Source organism: Amblyomma maculatum, chromosome 1 (assembly GCF_055883805.1).
Source record: "Amblyomma maculatum isolate TAMU_Amacu chromosome 1, ASM5588380v1, whole genome shotgun sequence".
NCBI lineage: Eukaryota > Metazoa > Arthropoda > Arachnida > Ixodida > Ixodidae > Amblyomma > Amblyomma maculatum.
In genome coordinates, this window is record NC_139344.1 from 1,599,690 (window position 1) to 1,626,230 (window position 26,541).

The 26,541-nt window shown below is 45.3% G+C and overlaps 2 protein-coding genes across 3 annotated transcripts in view; one reads left to right on the forward strand and one right to left on the reverse strand.

Annotated features, from left to right (window-relative positions):
* Positions 1 to 7,972, reverse strand: part of GABA-B-R1 (gamma-aminobutyric acid type B receptor subunit 1) — a 62,468-nt gene extending 54,496 nt beyond the window's left edge. For both annotated transcript variants that reach the window (XM_084587598.1, XM_084587597.1), the window contains exons 1-2: positions 7,354 to 7,972; positions 6,852 to 6,986 (exon numbers count right to left, since the gene is read on the reverse strand). In XM_084587598.1, the coding sequence (XP_084443724.1) occupies positions 6,852 to 6,986; positions 7,354 to 7,629 (411 nt within the window). In that variant the 5' untranslated portion in view covers positions 7,630 to 7,972. The remainder of the gene's footprint in view (positions 1 to 6,851; positions 6,987 to 7,353) is intronic.
* A 246-nt stretch (positions 7,973 to 8,218) lies between these two features.
* LOC146201475 (box C/D snoRNA protein 1) overlaps positions 8,219 to 26,541 on the forward strand; it is a 55,445-nt gene continuing 37,122 nt past the window's right edge. The window contains exons 1-3 of the mRNA XM_084587599.1: positions 8,219 to 8,361; positions 8,453 to 8,625; positions 20,611 to 20,708. Of these exons, the coding sequence (XP_084443725.1) occupies positions 8,345 to 8,361; positions 8,453 to 8,625; positions 20,611 to 20,708 (288 nt within the window). The 5' untranslated portion in view covers positions 8,219 to 8,344. The remainder of the gene's footprint in view (positions 8,362 to 8,452; positions 8,626 to 20,610; positions 20,709 to 26,541) is intronic.

Below are 26,541 nucleotides of genomic sequence, written 5' to 3' on the forward strand. Positions count from 1 at the left end.
AAAAACATTTCAGGTAGATTGAAACCACAAATATATGTGTTCCCTGCTCCAAACACTATGCTAAGTGGCCTAGTGGTGCAGCATCTACCATGGGCCTAAATTCCACCAAATGCACCCACTGGTTCTCCCACTGGGCATTCCCTAAGCTGGTACTTGGCCTTTTCAGGGGAAGAATGCTGCATGAAAAAAAAAAAAAAAAAAAGGTCACCTGGTTCACATTCCCAATTGTCTATTGATTCATTCTGCCATCAACCAAATTAAATCTGTCCTGAAAAGTAAAGGTGACAAGTAACCTTTACACAGCAGCAGCCTATTGTGAGAGCAGTGGTCCTTGCACAGAGGTCTGCCAACACTTGGGGTTGCTGAGGACCTAAGGTCTTTAGTGACCTTACTGTTGAATCAAGGTGCACGCAAGCATGCATGTGCACAGACATATTGACTGGATGAGAAAATCCAAGTAAGCAGGTGTAGTTATTCTAGCATCTGAATTGACCTTTGAACCATATTTATTGAGAGACTCGTATATCAACAAGTGAATAAAAGTCTAGATTCACCATGTTACAGTTTAAAGCAAAAACGAACTAGCTCAAAGGCTACACACAGCATTTCCCGGATTGTTCTTGCATAATACTCAAATACAAGCTCAGTTCGCCATTTTAACTAATGGCATAACTTATCATTTCTCATCATTAAAGTATAGTTCTACCCTAACTCTTTCTGAGCTGCCCAATCACATTACACTAATGCTGAGGGGGTGCCAGCCATAATTATGGCAGGGAACTGCTATGTAAGAGCTTTGCATGCGTTTGTTTGCAAATGTACGCTTTTTTGGTTCATTAGCTTTCTCAGTGGGTACAAGTACCTGCTGGCTTGGTGAGGCATGTCACCTGTTCTCTTAGGCCGAGCCATTTGGTTGGAGGCAAGGTAGCAAGATGGCCAAGTACCAAAGCAGAAATCATTTGCACACAATGGAGGAGCCTGTGGTTCACTGGCAAGCCTAAGATTTAAGCCCGGGCTTTTTACTTTCAGCACACAATGTAAATGTAAACAAAGTGATAGCTATACTGCCTTCAACAAGAGCAATCAGCACAGAAATATAGCTATTCTATGTTTATCACAGACTTTGTGAAGTCGTTTATAAAACGCCTGCTAACCTACAAGAACAATAATCCGAAAAGAATAACAGGCGGCACAGGAAATCTAACTGGTATGACTAATGCACTTGTCCAAGCCTAGCCACTGCTATCAAGCCGAGGGAGGTAATATACGCTATGTTGTTTCTATGAAGGGAACACTGAATACAAAAGAAGCTTTCATGAGTCAACCCCTTAGAGGCACAAAAGGTAAAAATGCATTTTCATGCATGGCAAGTGACAAGAAGTGGAGCTGTGCTACGACTTCGATTCACCGAGAACTGATCCACACAACCAAACAGATAAAACAGTGTAATGACTGTAACATTCAGTTGCAGTAAACAAGCAATATGCACATGTTTCCATTGCTGCCACAACAATCACATAAACCACTTTTTGAAGTAGAAGTACAACACAGTCAAGAAATAAACATTCTGAAGTAAAAGTATAACAATCAAGAAAAAAAATTTATGTATGCAGATAAAATACATGTAAAAATGCATTTCCATTCTTTAGTGAAAAGAAACAGTTTTGAGCTGAGTGTTTTTTACTGTAGCTTTCATGTAACTGCAGTGAAGTTGAATGCCAGTTAATGGTATTGTTAAAGCACCCAGTTTGTAACCTGCAGCAGTGCTGGAGGACAGAAAAAAAAAATCTGTTAGAATGCTAAAGAGTCTGAAATGTGCATGTTTTGGTAGCGACTTGCACATCACTGCCTCGAGGCTTGTACAGCAATGGGTTCCATCACAACCAGTGAACATAAAAGCCCCATCCCCTGCTCCAGTGAATTGCTACATGCGCCTGAGTATCAGATCTCGATTGCAAAGAGGTCGTCATACTGGCCCAGGCCCGAGCGTTCCCATGAAACCATAAGAGCTCTGAGTTACTATAGGCACCCTGCATCTACGAGGCACCACCACCATCGGTTGTCATGAAGAGGTTTCTGTGATTTATAATCTCCTTTCAGACCTTTAGCCTATTGCGGTTCAATGAGGAAGGTTACTTTTTCGTCAATGCCGAAAATAATGCTTACTGATCTCTTCCCATCAATTCAGTTTATGTACATCACAGACGGGAAACGAACAAGAACAACATATGGTGGTGCAAGGATATCGCTGCATTATCCATGTGCAAATACCTGTACACATCTGCAGGGTGCCTGTACCTAATACCCACAAATTTCTTATTCCAACTTCAGCATTCGAACAAAAACTACTTGAAAACCTGCACAGAAACTGCAAGTTATATGCACAGCTCACAGGAGATCAGACAGATCTTTGCAAGAATTAAACTGAAAGGCTTATTTCATGCAAAGAGATCAGACAGAACTATTGAACTGACACAACAACTTCCAGTAATGAGGACAACAGAGAATATCAGGAGCTTTGAAATAAATGAATATGTCTGACCAATAAGAAGCAAAGAATTTATCATGGCACAAAAGAAAACCTTAGGTATTCAGGCAGACAGTGCTGAATAGTTGATCTGCATGTGATATTGTATGTACCATGATGATGCATCACACAACCTTCTGGCATGCAGGTCAGAGCAGATGGCTATAAATGGATGGGACAAATGCGCAAATTTCTTCTCCAGATCCAATTCACAAAACATTACGACCGTTATGTCAGTGCAAACCGTTCTGTGGATTTGGTACGCAAAACAAACTTCTAACAAAAGCATTAGCTCACGAATAACTAAAACACCAATCAATTCCTGGCAGGGCAAAATGAAATATGCAACACATTATGTGGGTGCGTCAGTCATACACTTAGGCACATGCATGTAACTGAAGTGCACAAAGCCAGCTGCAAAAGAATGCAAAAAATAGAGAAAAAACACACTTAAAGAAGGGATGTGTGTGCTGTGGAATCCTTAGGCTCCATTGCTGAGCAAGGTGAAATAAACTAAAGGACATTGTTATCTGTGCATACTACCAAGGGTTCACTTTACATTTGGCTACATTCAGGCCATGATAAATATATTCCGCCAAAACATCAAAGCTGTAATGAGAGCCTTTCAAAAGGCTACAAATTAGTCAACTGATGACTGAAGGCTCAACAACTAGGGTATCAAGTACATCAACAATAAAACTTCTTTCTACTAGTGATTCTACGACATCTGTTCAATGTTCCTTTATAAGAGGCACAAGGCAGAAAAACAATGAACATGAAAAGGTTAATGAAGAACTTGAAGGATATGACTTGTGAAAAAAGACAGTCATTGCATATGAAGACAATGTAGCCCTCACCGTAGCTGAAGTTCTGAGAAAATGGAAATACGTATCCCCAAAGGTGGTTGATAGCAGAGACTCCAATCGCTCAAGCCATCATCTCTTCTACCGGGAGAACAGGGGCCAAGTTACCCAATTCACCCACTTCTTTCTCGGGGGCTTGCAATGACTGAGCAAGTATTGGGAACGATTTGACCAAATGATAAATCAAAACAATGGTCTCACTGTGACTAAGTTCAACTATCTGCAAATTTTTTTTGAAAGCAATGCTGCTTCAACTATTGTGGGCTGAAATGTGACTAAAGACTGCTATGTGGATACGAGTAGAATGCTCAAGAGATGTTTTAACACCAGATGCATTTAGATCAAGAATTGGTATCTGCTTCCTGGCAACCATTCCTTCACTGTATGACACCTGATTTGAAAACTTTTACAAGTTTGCAACGAGGAACTATGAGCTTTATCATAACTATGCGTGAAACCATTAAAAAGAGCTGGTAAAACATGGTGATTGATCGTATAAGTTCATAACCAAGAAACTTTGCAAGCATTTCAAGTTAAACTGCATGCCAATTGCCATTAACACATTTAAAACTATGGTAAATCAGATAACCAAAATTTGACACATTGTGGAACTACAGAGAAGCCAGTTATGTGACAAAAGTGCACTGTGCGCACAGGGTATTCCACATATTTGCCAAGACTTTGTAAAAATGCCCACAGATTTGTCCCCTGTGCTATCACTTAAGAAGTCTGATAAGAACACTGGGAGGTGAACTGCTTTACCCTTTAATCATTACAAGGTATACTCACTGGCGTTTATCATACACGGATTATAAGTATGAAGGTTCCACACCCAACACTGAGGAAATGCTAATGGCTCAAAGCTCAGCAGTAACAGTCAACGCAGCTAAAAAAAGCTTAGGAAATGAGGCATGAAAATGATGGGTGCACAGAAGATGCATGAAACTTATTTTCAGTATTGAAGAGTTCCAGAATATTGCATTCTGTTGACAAGAATCACCCACATTGTGTACTCAATACTGAAGCATAATTTTTACGTATATATATATATATATAAATGCAAAAAATCTGTGTTTCAGTTTCGTTTTGAGTTGTACATACCTATTAGCATACAGTCATAATCTACCGCATTATTTAGCAGACTACCTGACATAAAGCCCCACTTTAACCAAGACATACGAATGTACCTGCATGGCCTACGAGTCTGACTCGGAAACAGCTGACTGAGCAGTGTGTGGCCATTCCACTTGCCACTTGCCAGACACATGCTCGTGAGGTGGGCTGAACAAACAAACAAACACAGGGTGTGGGGGTCCTAATGCTGACACAATAAAATATGAAGGCACAATATTACACAAAGAAGGAGCTGTCAGACAGCAGACAGGTTACACTTTTGAAGGGATACTGGGGAAAAATTGAAATTGGCCTGTACTGATACATTCCTTGTAACGACAAAGAATCTATTTTCGCTAAAAGTAGAGCATTCATAGGTTAAGAAAGGTCAGAAAATGAAATACAGGAGTCACTACTTCCTAGCCATTTCCACAAGTAAATTGCAATACATTAAGACAGAATTTGGACTGCCGAGGAGAGGCTGTCATTAATTTTCAAACTGATCACAGAATCCATTTCAGTGTGGACACCACAAGTTTGACTTGAGTGGCAGAGAAATTAAAAATTGAAATCCGATTTTGGGAATTTTCTCAGCAGTAAATGAGTCATTTGCTGCCATAAAAAGGGCAACACAGCCAGAAAATAAAACACAGAGAATAAAAGCTGAATGGAGGAACTTGGGGACCATTAGGAAGCACTTTGTCACCTTTTGAACTAAAGGGGCTTGCTGGATACCTATGACAACAAAATAATATAATATCTCCATGCAGATGTAGCTGACTGTTCTATTAAGGGCCCACAAATACTAGTGCTTAGGTACATGCTGTACAAAGAATCAATTAGAGGAGAAGCTGTGCCTTTGCATGCAATGGGGCACAAATCTTTTAACAACTGTTTTGAAATGGTCAACAATTTGCACCAGTATTTACACGAATACAGATGCACTTCAAAACACATTGCACTGCAGTAACAAGTAAAACACAGCAACAGAAAGATCAGGGAAAGCCATTCTACAGATCTCCATCAGAAAGGATTGACTTCTTGCTCCCCTGGTTTAAAGAACAAGATATAGCTTAGCACTCTGCAAAGGAATTCAAGTTAGAATGATGCATAGACCACTTAGATTAACATGCAATCTGTTTGACTAGCCATGACTATTGTTTGCCACTTTAATATGAGCACCTGCTAACAAATATGTGACACTTGGTGAATCATTTTGCTTCAATGACTTATCAACCAGTGTTAACACAGATGAAGAATCCCTACAAATGTAAATCAGGGAGCACAAGAAACTGCAAGCAAGTAGACAACAAACTCTATCCAGTTAATCGATTTTTTGTAAACTTAGCAGCCAAAAAGAAGGCATGCACTTCACAAGGCATCAGATGAAGTTCTTGGCATCACCTGCAACCCTAGACACGGGCACTTTCAAAGGATGCTCAACTTTGGATATGAAGTGGCTTTTCCTACATGATAGTTCAACAATATTCAAGTCTTCTATTTACTGGCTTTCTTACTTTGCTCCAAGACAGACTTATCACCGCTACAGTATAAAAGAAGCTTGTTCCCGTCAAGGTAAATGCTTTCTTTATAAAATTTCATGGCCGGGAATGTTTAAGGTCCTTGCGCAAATGCCATCAACAATGCCGTGAAAAAGAAAGCAGGATCATCATGCAGGAGTGGCTATGGACATGATCTGTGGTTCCTGGGCTTCACTGCTTAAGGCAGCATGTATTAAAACCCTACCAAGAGTTTAGTCTACAGCTCTTTGCACATAGGCCATTAAAAGAGTAATACTTATCACGAACTACAAGATAAATGATATTTAGAGCATAAAGAAAACTAAAACTGATCAAATGACAAGTTGCTAAAATCAAAAGGCGCAACTTGGTAACTCAATTTGGACACCACAATTCCATCTTTCTTTTCGTGGTGTCAACAAGCTGGCCTCTGAACTCTTCAAAATGCAATGAAAGTCCCAGAGTCAATTCTCGGAAAATTAGAATTTGTACGCCTTAACTAAACCTCAGATTCTTCTGTGCAGAATGTTTCAAAGTACTTGTGCTATGTTCACTTCTCTGTAAGTCCTATTACAACTGATGAAGGCTTATAAAAATATGACTGGAACTGGATGTATTCCACAGCAAATGCAAAAAGAAAAAAAATCTGAACTCATGTATGAACTGTGTAAGCATGTAACATATGGGGCACGGTATGTGCACTGATCAAAGCTGCAATGTCTGAATCTGCTCCAGACAAAGCTAGCTGATTTATCCCTCAAAGCAATGTGGCTTTAAGCCAATGTACTCATGCTTCAGTGAAGTAAGAAGAGTGCAGCAACAACTTACAACAACCAAGTTCCACATTTTAGCAGCTTCTGCAACTGTAGAGCAAACAATACTGCACCCTCCAAGCAGCATCAATTTTTGTGGCTCATTGTAGAGCAGGTCATACATGACTGTTGCAGCAAGGCCAGGATTGCACTGCAGAAAAAGAGAAAAGCATAAAAGGAGGCAATTTGTGTTCCAACACAGACTACATAAATGTTCAGCGGGAAACTACCAGGGTGACACATCTTAAAATGAACTCCGCAGAGCATGCCTTGAGGCAACGTTTTCACTTTCTGTTTGTCGACACTGAAGCGAAACTGGTAAGCCAGAGCAGACCACGCAAAGCTAACGTGGCCAGTTCTGCGGTTATCTTAAATAATCTAGATGCACCATTTGGAAGATACTGACTTAAATTATCAATCAAGCATCTGCCAAAAGAAGTACTCTACGAAAATGTCAAAGGTCGCCTGGCTGCGCGGTGTTTCGACGGCACAGTAAATGTGTGTCAAGGACGACGCACCTGGCTGTCCCTCCAGTCAATTTTGAGCTTGTAGCCAATCAAAAGGTCCGATCGCTGGTTCACGTCTTCCAGTGCCATAAGCGCAGCTGGAAGACATCCTTGGCCGCCTAACCAGCCACCATGGCCTTTCATGGGAAACACCGCTGCTATGTACAAACTCTTAAGCTTCTGCACTCCTGTCTCGACTTTTTCGTTGGGTTGGAGAGAGCTCGCGTTTCGTAGCATTGCGGCCAAACACAACAACACGGCCAACAAAGGGGCACAAGTTTCCCCCATCGTGTTCTTTCCCACGGCTGCTTCTCTTGGTTTATCGATCGCTGCGCAGGGCTATCACACTGTGCTGTTCAATGCCGCTGCTGCAAAGTGGGTGAGTGGATCACTAAGGCCGCGCTCGGGAGCGTCCCTGCCGCTGAACGGGGTAGCGCCGAAGTACATCCGCACGATCGGGTATGCTGCATCGGCGAGATGTAAGTCCCCACGACGTAAACAAATCGCTACCGCCGCAGACGCGGTGGCACAAGCGGAACAAGCACTGGTCGGCTGAGGCTGACACCGCTGCACACCCCCACCCCCGCCACATTACGCGCGAGCCGACGACGAGTTGCAGCCTTGATGCGGTGAGCTCTTGAGAGAGAGAGAGAGAGAGAGAGAGAGAGAGAGAGAGAGAGAGAGAGGAGTAAGTGGCCGGCCGCTGCCGGGCAACCGTCAATCCCTGATAAGCGAAATGGTAGCGCTTTTATTATTTTTATTGTCGTTCAAAAAGCATCCTAATGCTTTTTGCCTAAATACGTAAACAAAATTTTGCTCTGCTTAATTTTTAAATATTTTTGAGTGCGTTTTGATGACGTCATCATTACGTAGTTAGCATACGTCAGGGCTGCGTCAGGGCCCACGGGGCAGCGCTATGTGCCACTGCGCAAGCGCAGTTTGACGGGTTTGACGTCGAAGGGTAGCCGGGTAGCGTTGCAGCCAAGCGCGAACCAAAACAAACATGGCGGCGCCTGAAAGGTATGTGCACGTGGGTTGTGTGTGTGTCCTGAAGCTGGTAGAGCAACGACGCCGACTGCGCTGTTTTTATTTTTTGTTTTTTTTTACGCAGGACGTGCCTCCAGTGCGGCAAGCCTTCGAAGTACTGCTGTCCGAAATGTTCAGCCCGGTCGTGCTCCCTGCTTTGCGTGAAGCAGCACAAAAAAATCGGCGAGTGCGATGGCATTCGTGACAAAACGGCGTACATTCCACTGGACGGGTTCACAGATTTGGACCTTCTTAGTGGTAAGTGGCGGAATATGCTTTGCACCGGCGAAGGGGAAAGAAGTTCTTTCTTGTGCATTGGTTGCATGGCAATGATGTAACTGCCCAATGGGAGTTGAACTGCGTAGTGAAACGTGCTATAAAGTCTAAATGTGTAACATTTATGATTGTGTCTTCTAACCTTCTAGCGTGTCTTGAAAATAGTCATCTTGCTTCGGACGTAAGCAAAAAAAGAAAAAAAGAAAGAAAAAAAAAGCGGAGGGGGATTTATTTATTTATTTTTTTTTTTCTGGAGAAGGGGCTGTTTAGTGGCGCCAGGTGTTGACTACAAGTCTTTGGAATACCTAGCTATTGCTCCGAAATTCTTTATAATAGCAATTATGAATGCAGCTTCAAACGTAACTTACCCTTATTTTCGGGAGTTATCGCAAGTACTATCTATAGCAAACTCACGTGGGCAGACCATATCACAAAAATCACTTCCGAAGCTTACCATATCACAAAAATCACTTCCGAAGCTTCACGTACAGTATACTAGCTTTCATCAGATCACTTTCCACTTCCCCTCCTAATATACGAAAACTGGCATATGAAACGTTTGTTCGCAGTAAGCTTGAATATGCATCCGCCATTTGGAGCCCCCATCAGTCCTACCTAATAAATCATTTGCAGAAAAGCCAGAAATGCTCTGCACATGCGCGATGAATGGATAGATGGACGGACGGAATATAGGAGGTATTCACTGAGGTCGTACTACCAGATGGCGCGAGCATCGTCCCGCCTCGTCCGCCATGTCGGACATAGAGTTAATACAAAGACTCTAGAGGGAAAGCTGGGCAGGGAAACGAGCTTCTCACTGGTTCGCCGCCATCATCAAATTTATCATTGTGGCCAGCACAGTTTCTGCTCACTGCGTCAAAAATGAACAAAGGTTTGAACAAAAGTTTTCAAAACCGCTGCCGATAACACAACTGTAGGAAATTTCTATACATTGTTTTCAAGTTTCAAGCATATTATATAATCTTTCAGGCACCTTCTTGGCCATAAAGGAATGATGTAGAACAATTGGAAACCATGTTTGCGAGTAGAAGTAGCAGATCAACAGTAAACACACACGAGCACCCTTTGACATTTACTGTATGCAGAACTAGCCATCCCGGATAGACCAAGGGCCGTTGCTGTGGAATTCGTCACTGTTTTTTTTAATATACTGTGGTCGTCGTCTTGCGCCAAAGCAAATTTCTGACATATTTTCAGGTGATCGGGCACAGAGGAGATGCATGTGCGCTCGACGGACAAAATGCATGCGAAGCGCGAAACAATCGCAGGGATAGCCGGCCTTGCGATAACAACTCAGAAGAATCAGGACACCTATGTGATGTTACAGTAGGTACGCGACGCAACATATCACTAGAAATGCTCCACACGCGACGATTCTGCCGTTGTTTACAGCACCTACTGAACAGTAGCCGCCCGCCGTCGGTTAGCTGCACGCCGCCATCTTCCCACGATCCAAGTTGCCAGCTTCAAACCATCTTCATGTGCCAGATTTAGCAAGTAAAATTCATCTGGCAACCAATGAACAGTGTGATAATGGCGGCAATCACGCGGTCACCCCTCGAATGCATTGGGTGAACGGGCAGCTTTCCCTCTAGAGTCTTTGTATTAACTCTATGATGTCGGAGGTCGCCGGTGGCATCAGCGCGCGTCGGCTCGCGCAGTTTCAGGTTCGCTGTCAGGTGCCCGCCGTATATTGGAAGTTATCCGTAAAGTTTTATCATGCTGGTAAATACGTCCGCATCCACTTTTCTTTGTTGAGCCCTTTATGCGCATGGAGTCTGCAGCGATATTTTGATGCTCCGGGACATCACACGCTGTTCAGTGTTGCACCTATGCATCACCCGTGCAACAGCTCGGCAGCAAAAGTGGCCGGTTACCCATTTCGCGAAAAACGACTTGCAGCTCGTTAAACCCGTTGTTAGCTGCCACTGAGGCAGAACACATCTTGAAAACACAGCGAGCGCATTAAATTCCCCAATTCCAGAGCTGGCATATGGCGGCGAAACGTACACTTCTAGTGGCGGTAGTCGGCAAACTGCCGAAGCTTCCACAGGCGCTGTTCCAGCAGTAAAGCGAATCAATGCAGTTGCTTAATTTGGGCGACAGAAGGTCGAGAAAAAAAGTACTGTCACGCACTCGCAGGATAAACGGCACACCCAGAGAGCATGTTTTACAAATTTAGTATCGGCTACGTAGCTCTGCTTGAAATGTACATAACCCATGGAACCTAAGTTCGCAACAACGCGATGTGCAGCGATAACGCTTGATAAAGTTGTAACATGTCACTTCCAAGTCGGAGGAGGTGACAGCGTTAGCTAAGCGAAAAGACACGTCGCAGTGTGCTCACCTCTAAAAACGGCACGCCGGTCATCAACACCCTCACGCACGTGTGGCTCTTGGCCTCGCTTTCTTGCCAAAAATTAAAACACATTCATGGCTTAGTACGTTTTAATTTCTTCACCTGTCGCAAAGCTTAAAACCGCACTTCACATGGCAAGCACCGATGTCAGGGAATTCAACGCGAAGCAGTGGTCTTGTAGTACACGACACACCTCGACGAAGTTACCGCGGTTGTACGAGCCGGTGTTTTCACAAAGTCGAACATTTTGTCCAGACAGTCGTTTTTCTTGTTCCAGGAAGTCCACGGGTGTATCCACTCGCTCGCATGGTTTTCGCTGGCACACAAATAAATTTTGTAAAGGCGCGAAAGGCTTCCCCCACGGATCAGAACGAGTTGAATACTGCGGCTGGGTGCGGCGCCCACACACACGACCACGTGTATGGCGAATTCTGCGCTGGCCGCCAGCGCCCCTAGCGGATGACGTCACGTGAATACCTCCTATAGGAGCGTCTCCTTTGAAACGGGGTGGTAGCAGGGTAGCAGTTGCTATCATGCTCGTTATTTTTCCTTATATCTTAATTATTGTTTTAGATCGGTTAACTATACCATCATTCCATTTATTGAATTTTTGTTTCTATACAAATTACTAACATTATGTCACTTTCCTGCTTTTAAGTCACCAATTTTCCAATCGTTTTTTGCTAGCTTCCACCGCAGGTTCATTCACCCGGCCACTGGTATCTCTAAACCCCAGGGTAAAGTGTACTAGAAGGGGGCAGTGGGCTTACTCCCCAGCCGAAACCACGCTAGTGGTGGCCCCGCACATGTCAAAGCATGGCCTCCGAGATTACCCTCGCGCGCGTGTTTCTCTCCGGCCGTTCCAATCGGCGCGCGCCCCAGCCAAATGTTGTAGGTTCGTTAGTTCCTCCAGGCGCCACCAGGCGGCAGTGCGCGCCTATGCGTCGATGCATCGTCCAGCCTGCTCCCGGCGTATCTCCGCTGGCGGTTCTCTCGTTTTTTGCGCGTGTACATTGATGAAAAATTTGTTACGAGTGTGTCACGTAGCCTCATTTTTAGCTGGTTTTCCAGCAAAGACTGACCGCAAGGTGTGTCCGAAATGTTTCACAATTCAAGTGTTGTGTTTACTACCGAAGCGGAGTGTTGATGTTCTTGCTGCGTTCACATAATGCGTTCCATTCTACTTAGAATTTACGCATTATGCTCGTGTAGATAGTTTTCTTTGCTTCTGAAACAGTTACTCGTCAAGACTACCTCGTGTAGGTGGTAGTCTTTGAGTGCCTAACGGTCACTCGTGAAGCCGGCAGTCAATCAACGTTGCGAGCGTATGCTCGAGTGGTCAAAGGCATGCATGTTTCTCAGCTGCAAGGTCTTGTTGCAGTTTGGTGAACTGATGAGACATTCGTTTTCCTCCCCATTTTTAATCCTAAGGCTTCTGCGCTTGCTTGCAAATATAACAAATTCCAGTGGAGCATAGAAAAGATACAGAAAAAAACGATGTGTAAATCAACCTTTGACACATGTTGCATGCTGATGGACACGGCATTTTATTCCAAAACAATCCTCATTAAGACTTTGAAGGGGATTTTGGATGCACGCTTCGGAGACATCTTTTAATAAAAGTTGACGCCAGCTACAGTTTTGCTGCTGTACCCATCATTCGATTTTTCTGGCTGACTTAGCCAACTGAAGTAAATACGCAAGCGCATCGTCCCAAACTGCTCTAACAGTCTGTTCATAAGCTTTGGGTATTCCGCGCAATCAACCACTGGAATCGGAACGGTTTGTTCGATAAGGCATTTATAGGATTTTACTCGACTCTTCAAATGGAAGATGTCGTTTTGTTCCGATAAATTTTTACACGCAATCAAACGATGTCGGGACAGCCATTGACTTGAGGAGCCGCCATCCATACACTGTGTTTGCCCTCGAACTGGCGCTGAAATGAGATAGGTGACGAAACAGTCATTTTGCGTATTTTGTTGTGTGCACGCAAATGAATGAAATAATAAAAACATTATGAAAGCAATGCGATATTTACATGTATGATCACAAAATATTTCCACGGATGCCAAACAAGCGACAGCACTAATTCGGGTGTCAGGCGGTCAAATTTAGCTTCACCTAAATTTGGCTTAACCTCAAACGAGTACTTGCGGGGACAACAGGGTGTGAACATCGCCTCGCGATGCGTAATTATTGTACAGGGAAGGAAAAGCTGCATTCTGGATGAACTTTTGTACTGTGCAAGAACCTTGCTTCCTCACGACCGCTTTCACAAGATGATGCCGCTACACCTTCCAGCTCACGAGAGCAGTTTTTTTGAGACTTGTCGAGCTGCCAATCATATGCTTAAAACGACCTAACTTTCATGAGAACCCAACTTTTTATATTATTGCGAATCTCAAAAACCTCGCGTAAAACTGCTCCTGTGTATAATTAAAAAAGAACAGCTTCAGAGGATCTGTTATCTCTGTTTCACGAAATGTTGTACTAGCGATAAGCCCACTTGCCAAATTCCAGCGCGGCCAACTCAAGGGTGCTTCTATTATTATTTTTTTTTTTTGCGACCAAAATAATTGTTACAAACTGCGTTTGACTTCCTACTCTGTCGCGAGATGACATGCCATCCGTCGCTCTCCATTGTATTATTTCCCGGGAAGGACAGAGGGAATGTAATCTGTGTGAATCTGAAGCCTCGGCGGTTGCCACCAGCTTTCAAGATCGAGTGTAAAGGGGAGCGATCGAAAGGGCACAATGGTGCATTGCTTTGACAAATACCAGGCTCGACCTTCTCCACATGTTCTTGGTGCGGCTATGAACACAGAAAGGCAGATCCTCAACAACAGATATTATTGTGTGACACTACGCGAATGATACTAAAGTCGAGTGTCACTCACTGAAAGTTACACTAAATTTCCCCGAGTGACTACAACATAGCAGATGCAATTGTCCATATATTTAGTTTATAAGCCCTCACGTACGCTGAAAATTCAAAATTTACACTTAAAAAACACAGTGCGCTACTCCCGATGCCAGGCAATGCGATGCTTCGACCTGCTTCAACGCTGAAAAAGGCAGTCCAAAATCTGTTGCGCGCAATGCTAGATGGGGAAGCCAAAACCCGCACAAAGTTCGTGATTACAAGCAGATGGGTGAAGCGGCGTGAGATAATGTCATTCCAAACAGAAGTGCGTTACTGCGTTAGACGAGTACAAAAATATCTTTTAAAACGGTTTCGTATAAACAGATACAGACTGCAAGAAAGACGACACGTGCACATACGCAAGCGCTTGTGTGTGTTTGTCATCTTTCTAGTGGTCTGTGTCTGCGCTAGACCTTTTTACACGATTGAAATGCACCTATTCGCTTAAAAAAAATTTATGAATGCATAAAAGAAGCACAGGTATTGTGGCTTACTTCACAGTCTTCACACTTCACTTTCGCATCCCATACATTTCTCCGTCTCTTATCCCATAGAAAACGAAAACATCTGGCTGTTTTTTTTTGCTGAGCCAGCACACAATGGAACACAACAGCCTGGCATGCTAGTTTTCGCGACTGAAAACAGTTTAATCGCCCAGCGCACAGCACAACCGCTTCGGACACTCCACAGCAACGGCCCAAAGCGACTTGCCCCAAGATGGCGAGCACGGCGAAAGCGGCGGCGCGGGGCATGCCAAAGGGTGTCACCACCCTGTACGGCGGCGCTGGTATCGAGGCACCCTAAGGCGTCGATGCGTCGATGCATCAAGCATGGCCTCCGAGATTACCCCCGCGCGCGTTTCTCTCCGGCCGTTTCAATTGGCGCGCGCCCCAGCCAAATGTTGTAAGTTTGTCAGTTCCTCCAGGCGCCACCAGGCGGCAGTGCGCACCTAGGCGTCGATGCATCATCCAGCCGCAACAGGGTGGCCATGCGGGCTAGTTGGTTCGAATCAAGCATAATGCAACCAGCGAACAAAACGGAACACAAGAAGAAGGAGTACACAGGACAGCGCTGGACTAACAACTGAAGTTTTATTGGAGAGTGGTAAACCCAGGAAGCCAAACGACACATGCGTATCAGCGCGTTACACCCACATGATGAGACCCCTTTACACGCTCAACCAACAGCCTCCCCCCCCCCCCCCAAACCAAAATGCATTGACACAGGGAAACTTCTTTTTTACTTTTTCCGCCTACACGCATACATTGTTTTTTATCAGCCTAAATTCTTTATCCATAAGGAACAGAGATGGAGCGCTAACGCACTTATCACTGCCTTGCAACCTAAAGTGAAAGGCTTCCAGTATTTCCCTTTCCTCTTTGCTCTTTCCTTTGCCTAGTATGGAAATCTTGTCTAAAGCCGGCACATAGTCTTTACATTGTCTACAGTGATGCGGAAGGTTATTTGGGTCTGACACACTTTTCAAGGAATTATTGTGTTCGCGTGCCTGATCATTCACACATCTACCGGTCTGGCCGATGTAAACCCGGCCGCAAGAGAGGGGTATCTGGTACACAACACGTGTGGAACACCCGACAAACTTGTTCAGATGCTTGACAGTGCAGCTGTTGGTAGCTTTCCTTTCTCTACCTTTCACAATTCTCGAACACAGACCAGAAAGCTTACTGGGTGCCGAGAATACCACAGTCACGCCGTGCCGTTCTGCCACTTTCTTGAGATTATGTGAGATGCCATGCAAATAAGGCACTACCTCGACTTTCTTCTTTTCAAGCCTAGCATTTTCCAACGCCCCCCCCCCCCCCCCCCCCCATTTTCTTTTTTTATTTTTGGCAGCACGGACTCGGCAACTGCACGCAGAATGTCAGCCGGATAGCCTGCGTCACTCAGGCGAAGCACCTGTTCACGAAAACTATCATTCATTGCATGAGGGCAGCTTTTTTGCAGGGCATTGCTCAAGCAAAGTCTGGCTATACCTCGCTTGACTAATTTAGAGTGCGAGGAGGCATAAGGCAAAAGCGCCTTCTTACTTCTGGGTGAATAGCTCCAACAGATGTGGCCTTCGTTAAACGTGAGTTTTAAGTCTAAAAAACGAATAGAATTGTCACTTGGCAGTTCATGGGTAAAAAATTCAGAGCCCCACCACACGCATGAAAGACATTCAACACATTACTGACAGTAGTTTGGAGCGAGTCACCAGGTGCCAGCTTACACATTGCGATTTTCTAATCATCCTGGAGCTGGATTCTCCTGGATTCTCAATCTTGAGCGCGTTGCGGATAATTGTCGATACTTGGTTGCGTCAGGCTGTACTTGCACACCGAATTGTACACTTTTACGCAGTCCTTGTGCTTGCATACAATGTTCCGCTTAACTTCTAACGGCATTGCCATGCTTCCTCTTCTGCGCCGGTTGTGTCGCGCTTCCTGAAGAAGGATCCTTCATTGCTGTTCATGGAAAATCCAGGGCCCGCTATAAAACGTGCAACCGCAAAGTGGAGGCCTGGTCAAAGCAAATAGGGGAGGATATTGCAGCGCACCATGGCCAGCGCACCCTCAGAATGAATTGCTGTACCGTGCAGAGGCAGAGGGTGCGAGTTCCTTAGGCGACTGGCAGTCTCTAGGGGGAGCACTCAAAGCTCTCTCTCAGAATGGCCGTGCCTAGCAGTGCCTTATGCCTTCCCTCCTGCTCCGCATGAGGAATTGTTTTGTCCTCTCTCGTGTCTCCGCGGCATGCAAGCTTCCTTGGCACACCTGACCAGCGCATTTGCTCGAAGCACTCTGTCCCTATTTGTTTTCTTTTTTTTTTTAATTGTCATTGCATCGGCGTTGTCGGCGTCTCCGCATACGCGCACGTTTTTGTGGTAGCCGCGTTTCCACGTTTTTGTTGACTTTCGGGGGCCTTATTTGATTGTTATAACCGATAATATAATATGACACCATTGTAATAAGCAGCTTATTTTACCATAGAACACATGGCAAACCTGACGGTGCAGCGGCTGCCCATTGTTATATCCGATGTATTGTTAAAACTGGTATTGTTATAAGGGGGTTTGACTGTTTTTCATAAAAGGCAAGTATATTGATGGTGTCCGGCGTAACCCAACATTGAGGGGTATTTATTTATGACTGTATGTCATCAGAGAGTTTAAAAATTGATTATGAGGGACATGGTTACGGAAAAAAGAGTACAGTTGAGGCTCTCACACTCTGTTGGAGTATGCAATGGAGTTATCATTGGAGTATGCAACTTCATCAAGGAAATCCCCCCACCTCTTACCTGCCCCACTACCCTACCACCCCATCCCTCATCCTCCCTTACCGAGCGATGGGAGACCTTGCTAACCAGCCCCGCCGTAGAAGACCAGCTCTTCCTGATCTCCAGGGGCCAGGCGGCCAGGGATGCATATGGGTTCCGTGAAGAGGGAACCACTCCCATCGACGGCGTCTAAGCAGACGTCGTATTTAGCTCGAGCAAATAAAGTTGTTTCTCTCTCTCTCTCACACTCTGTTAAGAGAGCCATCACAACGTCGTCATCGTGAGAGCCCATGAACTTCCTAACAACATTGAAGGCATCCATCGCCTGCGACGCGGTTGCCAAGGCGGGTGAATCCTGGACGGAGTCGTCTCCAGCATTGGATGGCGGCTCGCCAGCACTTTTAATGATGTCCTCATCACTTAGCTATACGTAGACAAGCACATCTGCATCAGCGTTGAGGAAATCGTCCAGCTCGATATTGGCAGGGACGTTTCCTTCATCCTGGAGGGATTTCCAGGCCATACTGATCTCTGGAGTCGACGATGATGGAGTGTCATCTTCTGCTGCTGTAGCTGTACTGGTCGCCTCCTGGTCAACAAACCCTGCGTGCTGGAAGCAGTTGTAGATCAAGGTGAACCGGGTCATGTTCCACGCAGTAGCCATCATCTGAAGAGCCATTAATAGGTTCTCCTTTGTCTCCCTGTCACTTTCGAGGTTCAAGAGAATCCGCTGACTCAGCCTCTCCTAAGCGCACTTCGCGCTTCAGATGATGCCTTGATCAGCGGCTGATGATCGAAGTGCAGTTCCGTGGGAAAAATCGCACCTCAACGCTTGGCAGTTTGACGTCAATGCGATGGGCAGAACAATTGTCTAAGTGCAAACAAACCTTTCGGTTCTGCCTGCTCATGTCGTGGTCAAATGCCGTAAGACTGTCCGCAAATATGGCACGAGTCATCCACGACCACCCGTTAGCGACATACTTGACGGGAAGGCTTCTGTTTCCCTTGAAGCAGCGCGGTTTGACACTTTCGCTAATAACTAACGGAGGGCGCTTGTCCGATCCATCCATGTTAGTGCACAGCAGCACAGTCACCCTTTTCTTGCTGTGCTTGCGAACCTGGCAACCCTGCTCTTTAAAATCTAGCGTCCTCGCTGGCAGCATCTCATAAAATAAGCCCGTCTCGTCCGCGTTGTAAATATCGGACAGCACGTAGCCGCTCATAATATCAGCTACGTTGTCTATCACCCATTCGATGCGCCTCCAATGTCCGCGGAACTTGCTTCTCCACATAAAACTTTTCCCACAATGTTGTGCCTTGCTTCGAAGTGATTGAGCCAATTTGTGCTGGCCTTAAAGTCATCCAGGCCTAGCAAACAGTCATAATTGAGGGCCTTCTGCTGAACAATGCTTCCGCTAAGCGAGATGTTCTTGGCTCGCATTTCGACGAACCAGGCATAGACAACCTTATCAAGCTCCTCGTATGTTGGCTGCATCACCTTCTTGTTGCCTTGTATGCATGGACTCGACAGAGTCGGGTCGAGGAAGCCTGTCGAGTAAAAAACCAGTTGTCGGGTTCATGTATACGCAGTCGGGTCGAGTAAAATAGCCACGGAGCGGGTCGCGTTAACTCGCTTGCAGGGGGTAGGTTAACTCGCTTGACCCGCTTGTCTAAAAGCATGTAGACGCTGTCGAGTCAGCGAGTCGAGTTATGGCGAACTCTGGGATTAAAAAGCAACCGGAGCGGCGAGGAGCGTCAGCGAAGTTGAATGCTTTTTAGCCCTCATCAACGATAAAAAAGAATAATCGAAACTCTCGATAGTAAAAGGCAACGGAATCAAATACGAGTAAGAAACTTGCACAATAAGTTCGAATCTCGACTCTAAGCGCCGCTTCGATACTTACTAGCTAGAAAGCGAGTTCATGTAGACACCAACCGGGTTGAGTAATGATGACCTCGCTGACTCAACCCGGTGCTGTTGAGTCCATGTATAAGGGCCTGTGTTGGCTGAAGTGCCCGACGCAAATGCCTTGCCGATGCTTTCTTTACTCGTCAGTATCGTTGACAACGAACTCGGCGCGATGCCAAAATCTGCCCGCTTTCTGCTTCAGCGATCATACGCGCTGTTTCTTCTAGCAGAAGAAACTTCTGCTCCTTCGCTGGCGGTGACATCCTAGGAAGTTAGCAGCCACTAGCAGAGACGAGACGAGACCACGCTGAATGATGCACTAACGAATGACAAGGACACACAAAGAAGAAAAATGGTGATGCGGAGTGGGCTTCTTCCTGCAGCGCTTTTCAGCCCGCCTCGCTTCTTTTTTTTTTCTCCGACAGGGCACGAAGCTCCGCCCACCAATTCTCAGGCTGCCTGAAACGCGCTCGGTTCCTAGCAGACGACGCCGCCGAAGACGTTAGCAGATGATGTCATATTTACACGCTGGCGCAGCTTACAAGCGCTTTCGAGCAGCCCCTCTTCGCTTGGAAGCCGCGAACGCTTGCCAGCCAATACTGCTCGCATGTGATCATGACGTGCTCATGAGATGATCATGAGATGCAAAAAAATAAACGAGAACGAGGAAGTTTCTCTCCAACACCTACCTTCTGAAGAAAGACAAGACGGAGGGGCCGTTCACTCGCGAAAATTTGCAAAACAAATTTGTAGAAGCGAACATGTGCTCACAAAGGTTTTTGAGGAAATTTTAATACATTAAGTCCTATGGGGGTTTCACGGGAAACACAAAATACTTCGTTGTGGCAAAAATTTCATTGAAGCGGCGTTCGTTTGTACCAGGATTCAACTGTAAAGTGGGCCACATTGCAACCTGCCGGCCACTTGCTTGAAACCTCGGGGCTAAGCGGTATTATAGTGTTGCTGAATCAAGATGCTTTAGTTGTTTTACTGCCTAGTCATAAGCAGCATTGAATCGTCATAGTTAAAAATATAGACACCAAATTTCGGTTGCATTCTTTTTTATAATCATGCATAAGATATTGGTTAGACATATGGATCACCGTGTTGTTTAAGCCTGCAGGCTGTAAATACTTTCAATGAAATTTTTTCTCTCGTGCTGCTTCAGTTTGAATGGCCTAGCAATGGCTGCTTCATGAAGGTTAAGTATGGATTATGTGAGATTTAAAAACAAAGCTGGCTGTGGGGTTTGCTTCTGAGCCACCCTATGTGTCTTATAGTGCATCCCCAGTGTTCCAAATTTCCTGAAGGCAACATTTTCGGTCCTTTACTTTCCAGTGGATAGGACTTCTGTGAGTGCTGAAGAAGCCTCACTACACAGCTTACAAGCATGCATTAGAAAATAATCCACCCAGGTTGTTGCATTTTTGTTTGTAAACATCTGTTCTTTTGTGCGTGTGTGTTTTTCTTCTCCAGATTATCGCTTTCTTGAAGAATCCACACGTGTTGTTGACACTGTATACAGAACCAAGCCGGCATTGGGTGTATATCCTCAACAGAAGACCTTTCCTGGTGTGAGTATTGCATTACATTATCTATATGTTTTTGTGTTTGGCTCTTTCTGCAAATGTCTCAAATGGGAGAGAGATATTTCTCTGAATGCCTGTAATTCTTCAATATGTTCCATTATTTTAGTGTTGCACAAAGTATGTACTAGCTCCTTACACACAACTGTGTCCTATAGCATTCCCACAGTATCAGCAAACAAATACGCCTTCCTGATCGGGATGGCTGACAGCCTTGCTTGGGAACGATGTGGCGTTGATGAAACGATTGAGCACCTCCTTTGTGATTGCCCTGTTTTTGCAACTGAACAACTTACGCTGTGTACTGCATTGGATCGTCTGGACGCTCACCCCTTAACGGAAGGGAAGATCTTGGGACCATGGCCACAAAAGTCATCTGCGCTCGACTCCTACAAGGCACTCTTTCACTTTTTAAGAGAGACTAGCCTGATTGACAGACTGTGACTTTCTCACCTCCTCTCCTCTTCTACCCTCCCCCTTTAATCCCATTCCCCTTCCCCAGTGCAGGGTAGCCAACTGGAGTTCATTCTTTCTGGTTAACATCCCTGCCTTCCGCCCTCCTTTTCTCCTTCTCCTCCTCTACTACTGATTATCAGTTCAGTTCAGTCGTTCAGTCGTGTCCGACTCTTCGTGACCCTATGGACCATTTCACGCCACGCTTTCCGGTCTCTCACTATCTTCCTAACATCACATAACTTCATCTGCAGTGTCTCGAGGATGCCATCTAACCATCGCGTTCGCTGCCTACCCCTTCTCCGGCGACCGTCAACCTTTCCCAACATCAAATCTTTCTCCAGTGACTCCTCTCTTCTCATCAGATGACCAAAGTAGCTGAGTTTTAACTTTAGAATTTGACCCTCCAATGAGCAGTCAGGGTTTATGGTCGACAATATCGACTGATTTGATCTTCTGGCAGTCCAAGGAACTCTCAAGAGTCTTCGCCAGCACCACAATTCAAACGCGTCAATTCTTCGGCGGTCAGCCTTTTTCACAGTCCAACTCTCGCATCCATACATCACAACTGGAAAGACCATAGCACGAGTTATACGGATCTTGGTTGGCAGACTAATGTCTCTGCTCTTTACTAGGCGGTCAAGGCTAACCATTGCTCTCTTTCCCAGAAGCAGGCGTCTCCTAATTTCATGGCTGCAGTCTCCTTCCGAGGTAATCTTGGAGCCCAAGAAGAGAAAAATCTGTCACAGCTTCCACTTCTTGTCCATTGATGCTCCAGGACTTGATAGGGCAAGACGCCATGATCTTTGTCTTTTTGATGTTCAGTTTAAGCCCAAACTTCTCACTCTCTTCTTGTACGTGCATCAGAAGTCTCTTGAGTTCCACTTCACTTTCTGCCATTAAAGTGGTATCATCCGCATATCTAAGGTTGTTGATACGTTTTCCAGCAATCTTCACTCCATATGAAGACTCGTCCAGACCGGCCTTCCTCATGATGCACTCTGCATATAGGTTAAATAGGCAGGGTGACAGTATGCAGCCTTGCCTCACTCCTTTCTCAATCGGAAACCAATCGGTAAGACCATGCCCAGTTCTGACTGTGGCCTCTTGTCCTTCATACAGGTTCCTGAGGAGACAGATGAGGTGAATTGGAACTCCCATCTCTTGGAGAGCTTGCCACAATCTGCTGTGATCTACGCAATCAAACGCTTTCGCATAATCAATAAAGCAGAAGTAGATGGGTTTCTGGAACTCTCTTGCTTTTTCCATGATCCAGCGGAGGTTGGCAATTTGGTCTCTAGTTCCTCTGCCCTTGCAAAACCCAGCTTGCACGTCCGGAAGCTCCCGATCCACATACTGCTGCAGCCTACCACCTTGGAGGATTTTCAACATCACCTTGCTAGCATGCGAAATAAGTGCGATCGTGCGGTAGTTGGAACAATCTTTGGCACTGCCTTTCTTTGGAATGGGGATGTAAACTGACCTCTTCCAATCCTGTGGCCACTGCAGAGTTGTCCAAATCTTCTGACATAATGTATGCAGAATGCTAACAGCGTCATGGTTGAGGTTTTGAAGCAACTCAGCTGGAATGCCATCACTTCCGCTGGCTTTCTTCTTAGCAAGACTGGCTAAGGCCCATTCAACTTCACTCTTCAGGATGCCCGGCTCGAGATCAGTAATCACAACCGTCTTATGTTGGGTTTGCACATTCGGGTCCTTCTTGTACAGTTCTTCTGTGTATTCCTGCCACCTCTTCTTTATCTCTGAGGCATCAGTGAGGTCCTTGCCTCGTTTGTCCTTTATCACGCCCATCTTAGCACAGAAGCTTCCTTTGATATCTTTGATTGTCTTGTACAGAGCTCTTGTGTTCCTTAATTGGCTGTTGTCCTCAACTGCTTGGCACTGTATGTTCAGGAAGGCATTCTTATCTCTCCTTGCTATTTTCTGAAAATCCGCATTGAGAACCTTGTATCTTTCTCTTTCCCCCATAACTTTTGCCATCCTCCTTTCCTCAGCTATTTGCAAAGCCTCTTCAGATAACCAGTTTGCTTTCTTGCATTTCTTTTGCTTTGGAACTACCTTAGTAGCAACTTCTTGTATTATATCACGAACATCAGTCCACATCTCTTCGGGCTCTCTGTCTTCTAGATCTAATTCTTGAAATCGATTGCTCACTTCCACAGCATATTCTAATGGAATTTGATCCAGATCATACCTGAAAGGCCTTCTAGTTTTCTGAGTTTTCCTCAATCGAGCTTTTCTCCTAATCGAATGACTGTAACATTGTTCATCACTTTTCTAGTTGCTGCCAGTGTCTGGCAGTGACACTACTGCGGCTTGTTACACATATAGTTCTTTTTACATTACTTGTACTTTAATATTAAAATCATAGTGTGCCCACATTTTTGGTCATTGGTTAGACTTGCAGTGAATATTAAACTCATTTAGGATATATGTTAGAGGTTTGCACGCGCAGGGTTGTTGCTCTCCTCCTCCTGCTGCGTTCTGGCCGCCGCTGCTTTCCGAGAAAGGGAGCAAAAAGAAAAGTACAATGATAAAATTACGGCACATTTTTTTCGTACAACTTGTGTGGTAAACGGTAACAGAGTGGTTGTCTGCTTTTTTTTTGTTAAAGTAGCTCATACCGATCGTATCTCGCACTACTGGGGGCCGCAGCGGCCATCGCGGAACCAAGTCAGCCTCAGATACATCAATCGTTCTATCCTTATACACGACCCTTCTTCAGGAGCGCAAAACTGCACACTCGCTCGAAGAGATAACTGCATTAAAGGTTGCACAGAGAAGCTGTAGAACTAAAAAGACAAATGTTTTCGTGGAGTGATGTCCCCGTCTGCATGAAAAGTCGGCAGGCATTTCTTTGCTGTTCGTCTTGTGGAGAGAGAGAAAACTGCCATAGGATTGGCAATGCTTCGGCTTCTGGTGAATGACCCAGGTCGTTAGGAACCAGTGAGTGCTAGAGGTAGATAGGTAATTGATTTCGGACAGCAGCGCCGCTGCAGCAAACTTCCCCTGGCCGCTGTCGGCAAAAACCAAAGGGTAAGGTGGTGTGTTTTGTGCCATTGTAAGGAACATATCAAAAACGTGTCGAAGACGGGCACCGCGACGCCGGTAGCATCCTGTGTAGTTATCACCCTGATGCAGCGAATAGGTCATTATGCGTGGGAATGTTTACTTCCATTGACCTTGTTGGGGAGTTGCCTAAAACTTTTGTCCCTGAAGAGTTGAAGGAACCCCTCTGAAGAGTTGAAGGGGCCCCTTTCAAGTAAGCAGTCACAAAGGGAAGCTCCCCAACTGGCGCCCGGAGCACTCATCGCTGTGTACACATGTATCATTCATTCTCCACGAGAAGGCTTGACCCTTCATTCTCTGAACATCATGGACAGAGACATCGGGGCTTCCTCATTATTCTTTACTCTCCCACACCTTAATGACACAAAGGTGCTGCTTGGGGTCTCTCAAAATACCTGTCGCCTGCTTCTCGCCTTCGAGTAGCGAATCCGCATTCTTGTGTTTTGTTTTTTATGTCTCGGAGCCTGCCAACAAGCACTCTTTAAAAACAATATTTGCTGCGATCGTTTTTCAGGACCTGAAGTGGCACGCAGTGATGACAGTCTATCAGTTAATCATAATTTCTCATTTCCGAAAGCACCGATAAAAAAATTAGGTGTAGCTTAGCTCCGGTTAGCCCTAGTTGAATTGTGAAAGCGACGGCAGAAGCTTCTTTTGCCTGCTACATTATTCCCCTATCACGCTCTATTAGTGTAAGTGCTACATTATTGGGGACACTTAAGCTCATCCTTTAAGGGTATAATGATGTGAGAAGGTAAGCTACCAGCCCACATATAAAGTCACGCTTCAACCAAGCCATATGGACGTGCTGCGTGTCGTAGGGGTAACAAGAATGCAAACGGTTCTGGTAGGCTGATTCTGATATGACCCTCACATCTGAAAGGAGCGACCCGAGTTGGCAGTTCCTGCCCGTTGCATAGGGGGAACGTGAATTCAAATGTCATGGCAGGCTGATTTTTTTTTTATGAGGAGACCATAGCTATGCCTCGTTACGGCGCAGCTGTGGCTACCCGAGGTCTTGCTTAGGCTGACGTAGTATTGCTTTCGCAATGAAAACATGTTTCCAACCAGCCTCTTTGTCAACCAGGGAACCAAAAACAAAAATGAGCCCCTCTTGCAAAGAGCCCCCATTCTCCTCATTCTTCTGCTCCGTGTGCATGCGCTCCTGCGTGGCCGCAGCTGCGCGTAGGTTTTATAGTTCTCTGTTCTGTGAGAAACTGAGCGTTGGCGTCGCGGAGCAAACTCCATCTTGGGTTCCCTATTGAAACCGGGGACCGGGCGCCCATTGTATGGTGCCACCGTCGCCTGTGCTGAACAGCGCTGCCCGCGGCAAAATGATTGCCAGCGGTGTGCTGAGGCAGCTGAGCGGCACAGCCAGTTCGTTCTGCAAGGCGTACTCGAGCGTGTCCCTACTTGTCGTTCTGCGATGTGTCTTTGAGAGCTTAAGTAATCGCAAGGAGTATTTTTCGACCAGGAAGTCTTGAAAAAGGAAAGAGCCGTCCTCGGCAGAGTGTGCTTTTTTTTATTTTTAACCATCCAGCGCATGTTATTTCTGCTATGTACTCAAAATTTGCGAGCACGATTTCATCATGCGCTAGGAACGCCTTCGCTAGGTGCTTTTGAACACGACTTCGGCGATTGAAAATGCACCTGCACTGTGCGTTCATCTTATTTTTGTTCTTGTTGAAGCCCTCGTGAAGATCAAGTACTGACGAGCCGTGTAGCCATGGCGCCGTAGTAGTTGTAGTTGTAATGATCAGAGTTCTTGTAAAATGAAAAAGATGCTGCATCTGTCTTTTTTGCTAACAGGCTCAAACAATTCAGTATAGATTAATAGCAGATGACATTCCAGCTTTAACCTTGCAACGAGAGCTGGAAAATGGGAAAAATAAACAAACAAGGCAAAAGTAGGATTTCTTTTTGGTAAGAAAAGCAAAAGGCATACTTTCAGGACTCCCTGCACAATTATGCTACAATCGCTCACTGAACCTGGCCTTGAGACTACCAAACGTAATCATAATATAGTGAAATCAGTAACACCACCTCAGCATCATTTTTACATATACGGCAGTGCTCTGGTTGAACACGTCGAAGCTGCTACAGATGATTGACTTTGGAAATGTTATAATATAATTACGTTTCTCTCGATACGCTGCTGAGGTTGTGAAAAGAAAGGTTAATATTCCTGCTCTGAGCGGCCCTGCTTTTTCGGACACCTGCTGTAATAGAGGGATCTTGGGGGTATTTGGCTTTTGCTCGTCTAGGAATTCTCCCAACG